Genomic DNA, 15898 nt, shown 5'->3' on the forward strand with positions numbered 1-15898 from the left:
TGTTGACACCACAGTCGAATGACATACTCAAAGAGCAGTCAAATAAAACGTATTTCACATACGCTTTATATGACCTAACTAAGCCACTAAGATCTGTCTAGTGCTGGAGGAATTCTGCCTAGAGTACCATGAATACGAGTACACTAGTGTAAATTCCTCAATCTTCTTCCTCAATTTCTTAAGACACGTAACAGTGCTGCGATAGAGCGCCTAATGGTGCTGGCCAGAGTGGAGGGCACGTGGACATTCACCAATGCAATAGATAGACAAACTAACTTGAGATTGCTGTTGGCGACCCCCTTCATGAGAGTGAACCATGAGTGAACTGAACTTGACCACCACCAGGAAAGATGACGAGATATTGTAAAGCCTTGTCCGCACTAGTCGAGTAATTTGATAACTCACTAATTAACTAACACTAACACTAACTCACCCTTTATAACTAAACTATAGATGACCCACGCTGAACTGTCCCACCAAACTCAATGACAGGGGGGCGCTACCATCGTTCAACTATATGGTTTCCAACATGGCAAAAATTGGAACCAGCGATCCGGTATAGACGGTGGCGCCGCACTGTTAATGTCATGGATAGGACAGTTCAGTATTTTGGAACTACACTCGCTACTGACCAAAAAGCCTTTCGCACTTTGGTCGAAAATAGTATAGTTTACAAGAAATTGTCTTTTCGTATAAACTCGACCAAAATACATACATACCCGGTTTAGACTCGTTTAGTGAGTAAACAGGGACGCATGGTGGGGGGTGCTACTCATCAGTGCAAATAGAACAAAATGAATTGGTTCGCCTAAACAATATACCTTACTCGACTAAATTTTTGGTGTTCAGACCCGTTTAACGACTAAATTCCTCGTCACTCGACTACATTACTCGCGGTCCGCCCTGGGTGCCAAGCATCAGGGGTTGACAAAAGTCGCGCAGATTAGTTAGATTACCATTCTGGGGTGCCATAGCCCCAGCTACATAGGGGAGGGGGATGGATGTATCGCCCCGGGTGCCAAGCTATGCTACGCTTCCACTGTCCACAAAAACATTTTATAATTATTAATTAACACATAGGCAAGTTATTTGGTCTCGCTAAATAAGATTTGTATAAGTATTCACATTTAAATTAAGATTCTTTTTTAATTTATTATCAAAATAAAATTGCGCTCCTTATAGCAATTTAAGAATCAACCACTTTGTACAAATTAAGTTTATTTAATCTGTGGATATCTAAAACATACGAAAAGGCAATAGAAACAACGAAATACCTACATAAAATAATTTTCTGAACACGCATAGCATAGGCCCATATCACCAACCCCCCTAGAGAAACAAGTGGCAAATTGTAATTAGTATTTGTAATTTATAAATTTTTTCTCACAAAGTAATTACCCAGCACTCTGGTCTCTGTGTAGGTACCTAACTACAACATTAATCTACACTACATAAAAAAAACAAAACAACGTCGGAGTGAAGGAATTTCGAAATTAAAACTGCCACATTTTGTAAAGCAAACAATGCAAAAAAAATCCCAGCTTTTTCTCGGGCTTTTACACCAATATTTTAGGATCGGAACCATTTTTTATATGTACTTGTTTTTACTATGGACAATAGTAAATATTTTTTGAAAAATGCCATTTAGGGGATAAAAATCAAGGTTATATTAATAAGTTTAAATATTAAAACAGCGATTTACAATCATATTTTAGATTATTTTGAAATATCGACTTTGTCTAATGAAACTATCGACATTCGTGCATCACTGTGCTACGTTGCGTCGCGCGGCACAAGCCTACCGATTCTAAAATGGCCGACCAATTTTGAGTTGAGAAATGTCATGAGGTTATTTTTAATCAATCAAGATTTTTAATTATTACTGTAGATAAACTTGTAATGATTGCAAGCTTTTTATGAAATAACTACGTTGAACAATCAAAATGTCGTGGCCTGTGCCACAACCTGGTCAGCTGCCCCCGGGCGCTGGCATGACTCCCGATATGATGAACGTTGGATCGTATACTCCTGATCAATGGGCCGCTATGCAGCAGAACTGGCAGCAATGGGCCCAGTGGCAGCAGCAGTATGCGCAGTGGCAGAGCCAGTATGGAGCCAAGGTAAGTCTTGTATAATCACATAAAATAACTGAATACTGGAGTTTAACAACAATTTTTTGGTGAAATTGTATTGGAAAAGGATAGATGGTGGACTCTCTTATTTACCAACCATCTGTAGATCATGTAAACTTCAGTAAAGGGTGTCAAACCAAACTGGAATTGAATAGGACATAGTAGACTTCTATGTCCTATTCAATTCCTATGGTAAGAAACAGTTAAGATTTATACGAAGTAAGTATAATAATTCCTAGTTGTTTTGGTCTCATTATTGTGCTCCATTTCCTACCGTTATTATAACTTTAGATTTTATCAGTAAGAAAATATTAGATTGAATAGCTATGGACAAAACAAAGAACTTTGTAAGGTAATAAATTTAATCAAAGATATTGAATTTACTTTTTACTAAATTATTTTCAAGGTAATCTTAATTATTGTTGTTGCCACTGAAAGGCAAGAAAATAAAGATGAAGATCCTATATAAAATTTTCTAGTTCGTTTTTTTTGTATTACTTTTAGTTAGATAAAACTCAAAGTTATTCCATTAGAATAGCAAAAATAAAATGGTTACTATAGTCCATTCAGCGTAAGAAAGTGATTATGACAGTTCTATTTAGTGAGGCGCTTCTTTTAAACCTAGTTGATATTTTTTAGAATCGAGAATATTTTCTTAAGTAATCTAATGGACTTTTTATTTGTTAATTTTTAATTTTATCTACGAAAAATCTAAATTATTTCAACTGTCTAAATCACCATCATAAGCTGAATGAACTATACTAGTGTTTCAATATTTGGTCTAACTAATGTATCCCACAAATTTTTGTGGACATGAAAATTTTCCTAGTGAAATTATGAAGACCATGGTTTACACATACACAAGTTACCTAATGTTGTACTATCGCCAACAGTGTTAACTGCCCATTGAAAGTCATGTCATCTCGTTCTATCGCAAAGAATCTCCATTTGATTAGAGCGAGAGCAAAAACGGAAATGGATAGTTAACAGTGTGGGCGTGTGTACATTGTGCATTGATGAGTCAAACGTTATTACAGTACGTTGCACAAATGCAAGGCACGGGGAGCGGGCCGGTCCCGCCCAGTAGCGCGCCGCTGCCCGCGCCGCCGCCGCCCGACCACCCGCCGCCGCCGCCCAGCGAGAACAACCAGCCCCTCTACGCCTCCGCCCCCGCCAACCCCCAACCCACCCCGGTCCCGCCACCCGCTTCCCGAACCTCCAACCCCTCCAATCTGACTAGCGTAAACATCACCTCAGGTAACGCACAGAATCAGTGGTCCCACGGCTACCGGAACGACGCGCCGCCGCCGACGCCGCAAAACTCCGACGCGCTGCAGAAACTCGCCGAGGAGGAGAAGCTTTTCGATATTCAGTTTCAGAAATGGGAGGAGGAAATCGAGAAGTGGCGGCTCGAGAACGTGAACCACCCCGACAAGCAGGCCTACAAGGAGTACGAGCAGAAGTTCGAAACCTGCCGCGCTCAGCTCCTGGAGCGCCGCCAGCACATGAAGCAGAAGCGCGCTCGCCTCACGGGCGCGGGCCCGGCCGCCGCCGACGCGCCCTACGCAGGTAAAAACTCCTTCGCTGTCCCGCCACCGCTTAACGACACGCCCACGGGCTACGCTCAGAATCCGTCGCAAAGCTACAACCAGAACCAATCGCAAAGTTACAACCAGAATAAAAATCAGAACTACAATCAAAAACCCAGTAACAACCAGAACCCACCCCAAAAATATAATCAGAACCAACCTCCGAACTACAACCAGAATAAATCTCAATACAATAATCCCAATCAAAGCTACAATAACAGGCAGGAATATCAGAACCAACAGAACTATAATAAACAAGATCAAAATTACTCAGATCCGAATGCGTCCTCATATAAACACTTCAATAATCCACCTCCGGGTATTTATAATAGGGGCAACAGAGACAACATTGACCCCCAGGATCGGTACGAATCCTATGAGGACCATAATTCTCTGAATGAAACTTACCCTCCTAAACAGTCTAGTTTTCTTCCAACTAGTGGAGCTTCTAAGAGTATACCGGGACTAGATCTAGTCCCAGACTCTGAAAAAGGTCCCCCAATGCAGCAGCAGGAAGTCATAGATATTACTGAGGAGAAGGCTGATAGAAACCAGCCTCGAAGGGGGCCTGATTACACTACCATCTCAAAAGGCATCAACAACATTTTAGGTGATGAAAAGATAATGAATATACTTTCAATGGTAGTAGGTGGCAATGCTCCTTCTGGAAATAGTCCACAGAGTAATACCAGTGCTCATAGTAATAATGCTCCAAACGCACAAAGTGGTCCACCAATGGGCCACAATAATCAAAACATACCTCCAAATAATCAGTGGAACAGGAATGAGGGTTATAATAATAATCAGCAGTTTGGCAACAGACAAAACTATCCGATGCAACAAAACCAAGACCAGAATAGATACCCTCCCAACCAGAGGCAAAACCAGATGTATGATGACAGACAGGGGGCTGGTGGCCAAGATATGTACTATAATAGAAATTCTCAATTCAGAGGTCCTAATATGCCACCACAGAGAAATGACCAAGGGCCAAGACCGAACGCACCAGGTCCAAGACCTTTAATGGCTATAAATCTTCCACCAAATATGGACATCCACTGTGATGTAAATAGAGGACCACCCCCAAATTGGGGTATGCAACCAAATATGCCACCCCCAAATCAGCCCCCATCCCCTCCGAGGCCAAAATGGAAGGAGGAGCCATTGTTCACCCCATCCTTTGTTGTTGAATATGAACACAAACCTCTGAGATTGAAAGGTAATTGAATATTGTGTAACTGTTTAATTTTTATCAAAGTTGATTTAGTTGCATTCCCATTTGTTTAACACTATCTTGGTTGGATATATAGAACTGTTTGGGTTCACTGTTGTTTACTGAAGTGCTTTACTGGTTGTACAGATTTTGATATACACACAAATTCTGAGGGGTAAGACTTCATACGTAAAGGAAAATCTCTTGGACGCGATCTTTCTGCATGGATATTTTTATATGCCGTACTCTGATTTTTTCTGAAGTGCTCACTTCACCAATAGGTCTAAGATTATTTCTCCATATTTTAAAAAACGTGTTTGCAAAAGAACCATTGATCTAAAAAATCAGCTGAACTTCGGATGAGAATGCAGTTATTGAAATGCATCTTGATTTAGGAGATACTCTTCAAGCTTCAATTTATACATATAATCGGTGTTAAATCCTCAGACCGAATCTCTGCCCTTGACAGGAACAGAATTCGTGTGTGTATTAGATGTGTATTTTTCTATCCCTATTTGTTTGTTGCTTCTTTTTTGTTTGGTGATATTTTGTTTAACATTTGGTTTTCTGTTTTTAGCTCGCGAATTTATCGAACCAGTGCATATGTTCGATTACGACCACAAGTCGAAAGAAGGCGAAAAAAAGAGGGACTTTGAAAAGGAAGTGGATGAATTGTTTTCGAGGAAGCCGAGAAGGAATAGGGATGAGGACCAGAGGGCACCTGACAGATACGAGATGCATGAAAGGCCCAGGGAACGTGATGGGTATAACAGGGATTTCGAAAGAAGGGTTCCAAGGGACGACATTAGAGACGATTATCGCCACAGGCCACCGAGGGATGAAATCGAAGACAAAAGAAGGCTTGACGACCGATATGACGATAGGAGACGTGACGACAGGGATCGCGATATACGCGATAAATTCGGAAGACGGGAGGATGTTTTTAGAGACAGAGAACGTGAACGAGAGAGGGAAAGGGACAGGGACAAAGATAGAGACAGAAACATGTTCTACTCGAGAGACAGGTATCACAGAAGGGAAGAACCCAACAGAAGAGAAGAACCCAGAATTCGCAGCAGGAGTAGAGAAAGGGATGTTCGTAAAAGAGGGCATAGTAGAGAAAGCGATACAAATGATTTATCGAAAAGATCAAGGGAACATAATAGCTCGGAAAGGAATTCTGGATCTGCTAATCCTGTCGTAATGATCGACGATCTATTGGAGGCGCCTGGGCGTGAAATGAGACCTGAAAAAATTGTGATTATTCTTAGAGGTAAGGCTCTTTTTAAATAATTCATTACACTTTAACATTTTATATTTTATATCTCATAAATACTTTTGTTATCACAGGACCACCTGGAAGTGGGAAATCGTATTTGGCTAAATTGATAAGGGACAGAGAAGCAGAGTATGGCGGCGCTGCTAGAATCATGTCCATCGATGATTATTTCATGCAAGAGGGCGAAGTTGAAGAAAAGGACCCTGTTACAGGAAAAATTGTATGTAAAAGTAGTAAATATAGCTAATCTTTAGACAAAAATATTTTTTGAGTAATTAACACAGAGCAATAGAGCATTTTTTGCTATAATTGGTAATAGTAGAGTCATAGTAAATAAACTTCTATAAAGTGTCTAATGATTCCAAACTTGCCACATTTACCTCTTACAAATACACTGGCCAAAAGATTGAGGTCTGGAAAAACATACTAAAGTCCTGTCGCCGAGCACGTAGAATTTCGTCCTAATGACCCCAAGCTATCCATCCTCACCGCCGTCCGTCGCACAGTCGCGACAGCAATATAAGGTGAGTAGCTTGGGGTCATTGGACGAAATTCTACATGCTCGTCGACCGGACTTTAGCATAATTAAAATGAAGTACCTACATAAATAATTTAAAAATGTAATTAATTACTTGTTTGATTTACAGGGATGTACCAACATGTTTTGTGTGGCTTACAGTCTTCTTAGATCTATTTCTGACTGTTGATTACTGTTTTTAGGTGAAGAAACCTACGCTAAAATATGAGTATGACGAGAGTCTCGAAGAGTCTTACTTGAATTCGTTGAAGCGGGCATTCAAGAGAAGTTTGACCGACGGTTACTTCAACTTCTTGATATTTGACGCTGTGAACGATCACCTCAGAAGCTACGCTGATGTTTGGAACTACGCAAGGCAAAATGGTTTCCAAGTATGTGATACATAAAGTCCAATCTTGCTTCATATTTTTGTGTGGTATATTTGGTTTGAAGTCTTTAAATAATCTCCCATTGCTAAACAGTTAAACATGCACTATGGCAATATACCATGGTATTTTGAACTTTGCGACAACTTCTTGTACTCGAAAAGCGATGCAAACATTGGTTGAATATCCAACCTTGCTCCTTAAATGGTTCAAACAGTTAAATGGTGTCAATTAACCGTGAATCTCTACACAAGGCTCTGTACAGGGTTCACTGTGTAGTGAATACGCATGCAAATCTATTACAATCAATCAAATGTTGAATCTAGATTCTTTGTCATAAGGTTCAAAATCGACCAAACTTGTTATACCTCCCAAAATTTTTTCACAGATCAATGGTATCCACTAGTCGTAGGCCCCTCGCCCACGGCGACTTTTTGACATGATAGTCACCGCTACTAACGCGCGTTAATCGCATTTACTACGCGCTACAGAAGTGATGCCAACGCGCTACAGCAGTGTTTTTCAACCTGTGGGTCGCGACCCCCTGGGGGGTCGCGAGAGGTCGTAAAAACTACCTCAGTAAAAAAGCCAGAGAAGTTTAAAAGCTAGATTTATCCGAAATCTAATTATGCAAATGCATAAATGTTGTATAGATTGAAGAATTCGGTTCCTACAACATCTTTGTAAAAGGAATGACAAAAAAGGGAACGATCGGGGGGTCGCAAAAAAATTTTTTCATGCTAGGGGGGTCGCGTCATGAAAAAGGTTGAAAAACACTGCGCTACAGCATCGCGACAGAGCAAACGCGCGACCATATTGGATTTATTTTGTGCCATTACTGAATCGCATTTGCATCGCGACAGCATCGCGTTTGTATCACGACTTAATCGTGTTTATGTGAGGGCGAGGGCACGACCGCATTGCGATTTTACCGAAGCGAACGCGCGACAGTATCGCTAGAAAAAGTCGCCGTGGACGAAGGGGCCTTAAGGTCCAAAACGACCCATCCAATCTACAACCCGTCCATTCCAGGTGTACGTATGCACGATGGAGTTGGACCCACACGTGTGCCACCGGCGGAACATCCACAACCGTTCGCTGGGTGACATCCAGGTGGTGTGTTCGCGGTTCTTCCCGACGCCGCCGCACCACATCCAGCTGGACGCTACCACGCTGCTGCAGAGTGCATCTATCAGAGAAGTGCACATGGAAGATGCCGACGATGCCGTGGTCATGGACGACGCACAACAGGAGGTGAGGGGCTGATCCCCGGTGGATATCTAGTGGTCTGGTCATTAGGCCTCTCATTAAAATATTCGGCCCATTTATACCTTAACCTGGTGATACCCACTGGTCTGATTGATCGATATTATAGACCTCCTACCTTAACTTGGTGATACTAAATGGTCTGATGGTGGCAAGCCCCCCACTGCATGTTAGGTTAGGCCCGTTTACATATCAACCTGGTGATATTGAGTGGAATGAGTGGTCTGGTGTCCTATCTCTAGAATATCAGGCCCGTTTACATCTCAACATGATGATAACCAGGTCTTTATTATCAAGCCTACCAATTCACTGATGATCTGGTGAAGGTTGTGGGAAACAAATAACGGGCAGCGCAGGACAGTTTCATTGTGGAAAAGGCCTTTGTTCAGCGGTGGGCTTTTTTAGGCTGAAAAAGGTCTCATTGGTCAATACCGACCGAGTGCGATCTATGTAAGGTGACAAAACGTATTGGGGATCCTTGGGATAGAATTGCCCTTAACCCTTCACTTACTGCTATACTATGCCTGAATAAGGTACAAAAGGAGATTCCCAATGATCCATCAACTAAACTACACCATCAAAAAGTCTGCTGAATTTTTTTTTCTTACCATTGCCAATTCCTTGACTGCCATAATTTTGTATATGTTAGACACGACACGGGAGATGCTTATCGACGAACTTAGGTCAGCCATATACATTTGGAATTTTTCCATACAATACGGTACCACACGTGCTAGAAGTTTTTCTTTTCAGAACTGGAAAAATGTACAGAAACTTTCGGAATGTATGTGCTGGCCTGATAATTTGTACAGAATAATGCAATAGTGTGCTTGAAGTCACTTTCTACCTCTGCAGAGTCGGGGATATGTTATATTTCTGTCGCAGTCAGATTGTATAATCCGCCGTTTTACATTACAGCTAGGCATTTTGCATTACAGCTCTGTTTTGTAATACGGCGGCTTAACTTTTAGCCGGATTGAATACGGCTGAATGAAAATCCGCCGGAATGTATTCGGCGCCAAACGTTCTTCAATACGGCTAGCCGTAATGTAAAGCAGCGTGTCATTACCCGCCGCTTTGACAGTTTTTAGTTCCTATTTTCAATACCGTGGCGCTGCTTGACATAACAACAACAATGGCATCGGATACAGAAATTGTATTGCTAAATTGCGCAGTTATTTGTGAATTTAACAGAGAAAATGTGATAAATAATATGTCTGTAGACAGTGACTTTAAGAATAATTATAATGTGCAATTAAATAATTCAATGTGGAACAGTAAAAAACCGTGGACAAGGGAACGAGTTTTAGAGGTTATAAACCACATCAAAACAGCTAAAGTAACTATGGATTCTGGTGTTCGGCGGAATCCTACACAATATTATTATTGTAAAAATATGACATTAATATATGGCTGTGGCTGTGGCCGGTGAAGATAATTTTTTCTTAAAGAAAATTAACCCGGAAAAAATTACTAATACTTTATTGTTTTGAGTTACCTGTCCCCTGTGATCATTTCTAATGTCTAAAAAAGACTAAAGCCAAATATCTAATTAATTCTTAAAATGTTTAGAAAAGTTTAATTGTTTTGAGTAACTTTTTTTAGATGGCTATCCCTTGTGATTTATAAATAAGTTAAAAAAATACTGAAGCCAAATATATTATTTAGTATACAGTAACGAAGATAATAATTCTTAAAATCTGTCTTATTAAAATTTATTTTCATTAAACATTGTTTTATTTTGTAAGTATGGTCACCCTACAATCTAAATAGTATACGATGCGGCTAAACGTGGGCCGCCGTATTGAAGAACGTATCGCAATGACAATCCGCCTAAACGTTGAACCGCCGTATTACAAAACAGAGCTGTAATGTAAAATGCCTAGTGGTAATGTAAAACGGCGGATTATACAATCCGACTGCGACATTTCCATTGGGTTTTATGCTAGTGATTGTTGGTCCCAATTAGTACAGCACCATAACACGGTAATATAGCAATGGTAGCTTCAATATCATTTTGTATCTCTTTAACTTTGCTGAATTATATCTGCCTATTTGTGTGTGTTTCTTTGTAAGTGTAGGGTAGGGCTAATCATTTTTATTCCAGCCTCGTAACTAAAATTGTAAGGTGCTGCCCGATACAGGTCGAAAGCTCTTTTACTTCGAAGTGGGAGAAAATGGATGACGCAACGCAGCTAGGTAGGTTATTGATCTCGCTCTTTGCTTTATTAGATTTAGTTTTTTAGGTTTATTTTTTTAATTTTAAGATGCGGGGTCTGCTTTATTCGTTCTTAGAACGAAAGCTATTTTTATTTTAGATTATTGATTTTATTATGGTGTTTTTATAAAATAAAGCGTAATTACGGCATACAAGAACCTTTTTAAGAATTCTTTGGAGATTTGATTAATATGACAATAAATTTTATCCACGGAAAAACCACTAGCCGTATAATTCGGATGTGGGCGGAGCTTATTATTTGGGCGGGTCACAGGCTATTTAGAGCCGTTTATTAAGATTTATTTTGAGTTTTTACCGTCGCGTTTTATTTTTGCACTGTCAATTGTTTTTGTGTTGTCATTGACACCCGGACAGTATACTCTTTTGTTTCATCATATGGCCCTCATTGCCCCTTTAGTTGGCGAGTAGTAGCATTCTCCCTAAGTATTTGGTTGTGTTGTTGCAGAGCGGCTCGACGGAACCAGCAAACCGCTCCGGCCGTCGCAGATCTCCATGGAAGACTACTTGCAGCTAGACGAATGGACTCCGAACAAGGCGAAGCCGGGGAAGAAATCTGTAAGTATATGTGTCACTACTATAAAAGTACTAGCTTTCCGCCCGCGGCTTCGCCCGCGTGGAATTTTGTCTGTCACAGAAAAACTTTATCGCGCGCGTCCCTGTTTCAAAAACCGGGATAAAAACTATCCTATGTTCTTTCCCGGGACTCAAACTATCTCTATGCCAAATTTCATCAAAATCGGTTGCGAGGTTTAAGCGGGAAAGCGTAACAGACAGACAGACAGACAGACAGACAGACAGACAGACAGACAGACAGAGTTACTTTCGCATTTATAATATTAGTTGGGATACTACTTCTATTTGAAAATGAAAAAATGTTTGGTATCTTTTAAGATTAAATTACAAGTGGCTGGAGTCTCCTTTTAAGTTAACCTTTTTTTAGGAGACCCCGCAAATTATCACAGCATCAACTCTCTCAAATTATATTTATCGATATTATCTATCGTAACATGACAGACATGTTGAAAAAAGTTTATATTCGTTATCTCGATTCAAATCGTTCTATGAAACGATGTGGTTGAATACATGAGCGGATTCGCTCGAACGTTGAAGGCGATTTCACAATTATAATGCCTTAATTTTAAGTGTTTTTAAACTTCTACCTCGAGCCTTGCTTTTTTACCAAGGTACAAAAACGTTGCTTTTATACGTGATTTTTCGCGTGACGTTGACTTTACTTTTTACTTTCAAACTTTTCACACACATTGGAATATCTTCACTGCTGGAAAAGAACAGTTATACAACCATATCTTAACTTAGCCAAATTCGGTTTTAACTGAAAACAATGTTTGTTACAAAAAATTTTTCTGCGTGAGTTCAATTTTAGATTTCATTATCATAATTTTCCGAAAATTTGACGAGGTGAGTTCTGCTATCGCTGCGACAAGTGTGACGGTGTGTGGTTTCATCATTTATCATTGAAACAGGTACGCTGGGCGGACATTGAAGAGCGAAGACAGCAGGAAAAGATGCGGGCTATCGGCTTCGTTGTCGGCCAGACCGACTGGAACCGAATGACCGACCCGACAATGGGTTCCAGTGCGCTCACTCAGACTAAATATATCGAGAGAGTGCGCAAAAATTGAGCGTCAAATTGACGGTTGACAGAACGCCTCGCGAGGCATGCGCTTCACGTGACCGTTTGTGGCAAGTTTATAGCGAAGTTTAGACTAGCAATAAAACTTGCAGAAGTTGACTACTGCAAGCTGTTTACCACTGTGGAAATAGCTGTGGCAAGAGTCAACTGCTGCAAGATTTACAGTGGTGACAGCTTGCGGAAGTCAACTTCTGCATGTTTTATTGCTGGTTTAAACCTCGCTTAAGAGTCTAGATTTGTATGTTTTTACAAACTGTATGGCGACAAGTCAAAGAATTGAGACTACCCTATATTTCCTAAACTTGTTCATAAGGTTGACCTTATTTGTTGAAAAGTACCTCGACTAGCCTTTTTCTTTTGTCAGACTACTACTTATCGCAGTCTTTGCATTTTAGTTTAGTCGGTCTAACAATGCCCATGCCTAGCGAAGTAATGCCGTTACAGTCAGGTCAATAAGTGTTTGTTTAGCTGCACTACGCCGCAAGATGGCGCTAGAAGTGGAAGTAAAAAAATATACTTATAGTCCAGTGAGCTGTGTCTAGGCTATTAAATTCTTAATACAATTTAACTTCTTTCTTATGTTAATTAAGGTCATAGGTAGAAGTGACTAAAGATAACTCGGATGCATTTTCAAATGAGTTGTCGGTTACAATTATTTTCTGTTTACATGCAGTACTGTTCGAACGGTCTGCTATTTGCATAGTTGCAAGAAGTAGGATTTAACCATGTGTTAAGATTAAACTAGCATAATTAATAATAATTATAAACAAACAGCAACGAGAAGCGTGATTGTAGATGTATGATGAGGTTTTTAGGAGCAGTATAACTTCTAAAGTTTTATAATGTTTGTAGTCAGTACATAATAAAAGTAAATAGTAAATTATTCTCATTTGTATGGATCTTTGTTAAATGTTTCGACTACCTGAAAGTAAAGTAACAACTAATTTACAAAATATTTGTGATCATAAAATTCTTATTTTTGAAGGAGTACTTATAAATAAACTCGTTAGAGCAGGGTCGAATTTTGGGGGGTTATCTATCTGTTTATTGATAGGCAGAATTATGAAAATAACTACGAAACTATGGATGTTGTGTATTTTATTCCTAGATATGCTTGATAATAAAGTCTTTTAAACTTTACTGTATATTTTATTTCATTGCATCCCATACGACAGGCTTTAAATCAATTATTTTCGTCCATAGCGTTGACAAATTCGCCGTAAGTTTTCACCGCGTGTTTGTAGTTCGCGCCGTACCGCGGCGGTTGCGCCGTGTTTATTTTCGTCAGATATTTTTCGTTTTCGGCCAGTTCGTTTTCGTTTTTGTTTTTATTGTCCGTGAGGCCAGTTTTGTCGAGTTTTTCTTTGACGGCGGCTTCGCCTTCCCGGCCTGCGGTCATGATGGTGATCTGTGGGGTACTCATGGATGCCATGTGGTCCTTGATGCATTGCTGCAAGATGTGTAGGAAGAACAGGAAAGCTAGCAGCGTGAGCGCCGACATGGCCGCATTGCTTTTGTGTCCGCCGCCGTATGTGCTGCGAAAAAAAAAGATTTTACGAAATTCGTGAAAAAGGCAGTTTATAAATATTTTTTCTTTCTTTCTTTCAAATTTAAATTGCCAGGACCTTTGTTTAAAAATTAATTATAATCTTAAAAAAATATCTTTTTAAATATTTGATTTTTAGAAAGTTTAACATCCGTTTGGATTTGTCCAGTAATTTGCGGACTTTTAAGACTCTAACTATTAATTTTTTTCCGGATTTTTTGGCCACAATAAATCTTTTTTTAACTTACTGTTTGGAAGAAGCCTCGACATGCCCCTGGGTTGGAGGCTCGTACGCGTATACCACGTGTGGGTCCGCTACGGGGGTCCCGTATTCTGCATACCTGTTTTATTAAATTTATTTTAACGGCAAGTGAAGAATAAACTAATAAATATAAAAATACAACGACGATAAAAAACTAGTTAACAAAAATACAGAATAAACTAAACCTACCCCTAGTGAGTAAGAAATAAAATCTTTCTTCCACAGCGCTCACTAGTTGGCGCCACTGTTCTACCCTTTCGTTTGCAAGTCACGGACTTTACTACCTTTAGTGATGACAACTGGTGAGCGCTACTACTGTTAAACCCTCAATGCGTAAATGCTTTGTTAGGTTCCCTACTTAATAAAGCATTGAATAAATATGGCAAAGAAAACATACTAAAAAAAAACTATAAAATGTTACGTTCCTATTTTGAACCCGACAAGTTCATTTTGTTGGACTTCGAAGTCTGAAGTTTGTTTTTTGTCCAGACTATTCTATGCTCGTCTGGTTAGCGCTAACAATAACATCTTGTTCAAATCAAATAAAAAAATAAAGTTATAATAAAAGCTTGAAAAACATAGGTTATTCAGTAATCGGAACTTCTGAAGGTGATAGATATTTTTATTCGGCCCATTTTACATGATCTAAGCTTCAAAAAGGGAATTAAGGAGAATTTTCCTTAAAATTATGTTTCAAATTTTAATTTAGTTGAAATTTGTCTTAGATTTGACGATTTCGAGGACTGGTGGACGATAAGCTTTTAGAAAAAGAAAGATAGCAGACACTAAAATAATGAACGTCTTTCGAAGTGCTTTTTAACTGTGGTAAAAATATTAATATGAATGGACTTGAGCAATTTTCTTCATGAAAAAGGCAGTTGTTAAAAGACGTCCAGTATTTTAAATTTTTCTAGCGTTGCAGAACAACATCAATCAAGTCACTGGTTGAGGGTAAGTTTTGAGGTTCGTATTATTTTTTGTGATAACAAATTATTAACCAGAATATTATTGTGTCGTTTGCCTCCTAACATTGTCGCTTTGTATTTTTATTCGTTACGATACGCTTATCTGGATTTTTCTCTCATCATCCGTTTGAGAAACGTTAAACATTTAAATGTTTTATAATATCAACAGGTATTTTAATTTGACATGGTTTGATTTTAATTTCTATTACTAGCACTTGTTTATAAAACATCATAAAACAACTGACCTGTCAATAAACTGCTTATTCCCCGTTCCCATTTGGGACAAAAACATCTGTCTTAACTTGTCAAGGCTTGATTTAAATTTTACTACTTGCAATTGTTTAAAAAAATATCAAAAACTGACCTGTTAATAAACTGCTTATTCCCCGTTCCCATTTGGGACGAAAACAGATCTGTCTTAATTTGACCAGGCTTTATTTAAATGTTATTATTAGCCCTTTTTTAAAAATCACTAACGAACAAACAACTGACCTGTCAATAAACTGCTTAGTCCTCGTTCCCATTTGGGACAATACACCGAAATTTAAATTTCTACTACTAGTACTTGTTTATAAAAAAAGATAGGTAAATCAAACAACTGACCTGTCAATGATTTGCTTTTCGTTCCCATTTGGGACAAAACAGATCTGTCTTAATTTGACAATTACTTGTTTAAAAAACACTCAACTGACCTGTCTATAAACTGCTTACTTCCCGCCCCCATTTGGGACAATACACCGAATGTCATGTCGGATGGCAAGCGCACGTCCCGTCAGTCGAATGTCAAGGTTCCACTGCGCGCGCGCACGCCCCGGCGGGCATCCAGCGATCTACATTCTACACGCTCTAC

The 15898-nt window shown here is 39.3% G+C and overlaps 2 protein-coding genes across 4 annotated transcripts; one reads left to right on the forward strand and one right to left on the reverse strand.

Moving 5' to 3' along the window:
- The first annotated feature begins 1791 nt into the window (after positions 1-1791).
- LOC114365866 (YLP motif-containing protein 1) lies at positions 1792-13025 on the forward strand. 3 transcript variants are annotated; one of them, XM_028322597.1, is made up of 9 exons: positions 1792-2120; positions 3170-4940; positions 5512-6207; positions 6285-6433; positions 6934-7122; positions 8149-8370; positions 10527-10581; positions 11067-11176; positions 12106-13025. In XM_028322597.1, exons 1-9 carry the CDS (start codon positions 1944-1946, stop codon positions 12262-12264), a joined length of 3528 nt encoding a protein of 1175 aa, XP_028178398.1. In that variant the 5' UTR covers positions 1792-1943; the 3' UTR covers positions 12265-13025. The 3 variants fall into 3 exon arrangements, with proteins under 3 accessions (XP_028178398.1, XP_028178541.1, XP_028178470.1); XM_028322740.1 differs by having other exon boundaries at positions 3170-3701; XM_028322669.1 differs by lacking the exon at positions 10527-10581 and having other exon boundaries at positions 12106-12347.
- On the reverse strand, positions 12868-15831 carry LOC114365986 (uncharacterized). The gene is made up of 3 exons (XM_028322750.1): positions 15741-15831; positions 14070-14162; positions 12868-13810 (listed from the first exon to the last, which is right to left on the reverse strand). The coding sequence occupies exons 1-3, from the start codon at positions 15794-15796 to the stop codon at positions 13459-13461; spliced, it is 501 nt and encodes a 166-aa protein (XP_028178551.1). The 5' UTR covers positions 15797-15831; the 3' UTR covers positions 12868-13458.
- Between the last annotated feature and the right edge of the window lie 67 nt (positions 15832-15898).

The sequence above is a fragment of the Ostrinia furnacalis genome, unplaced genomic scaffold (assembly GCF_004193835.3).
Source record: "Ostrinia furnacalis isolate ACB-3 unplaced genomic scaffold, ASM419383v2 OfSCF0069, whole genome shotgun sequence".
NCBI classification, from domain to species: Eukaryota; Metazoa; Arthropoda; class Insecta; order Lepidoptera; family Crambidae; genus Ostrinia; species Ostrinia furnacalis.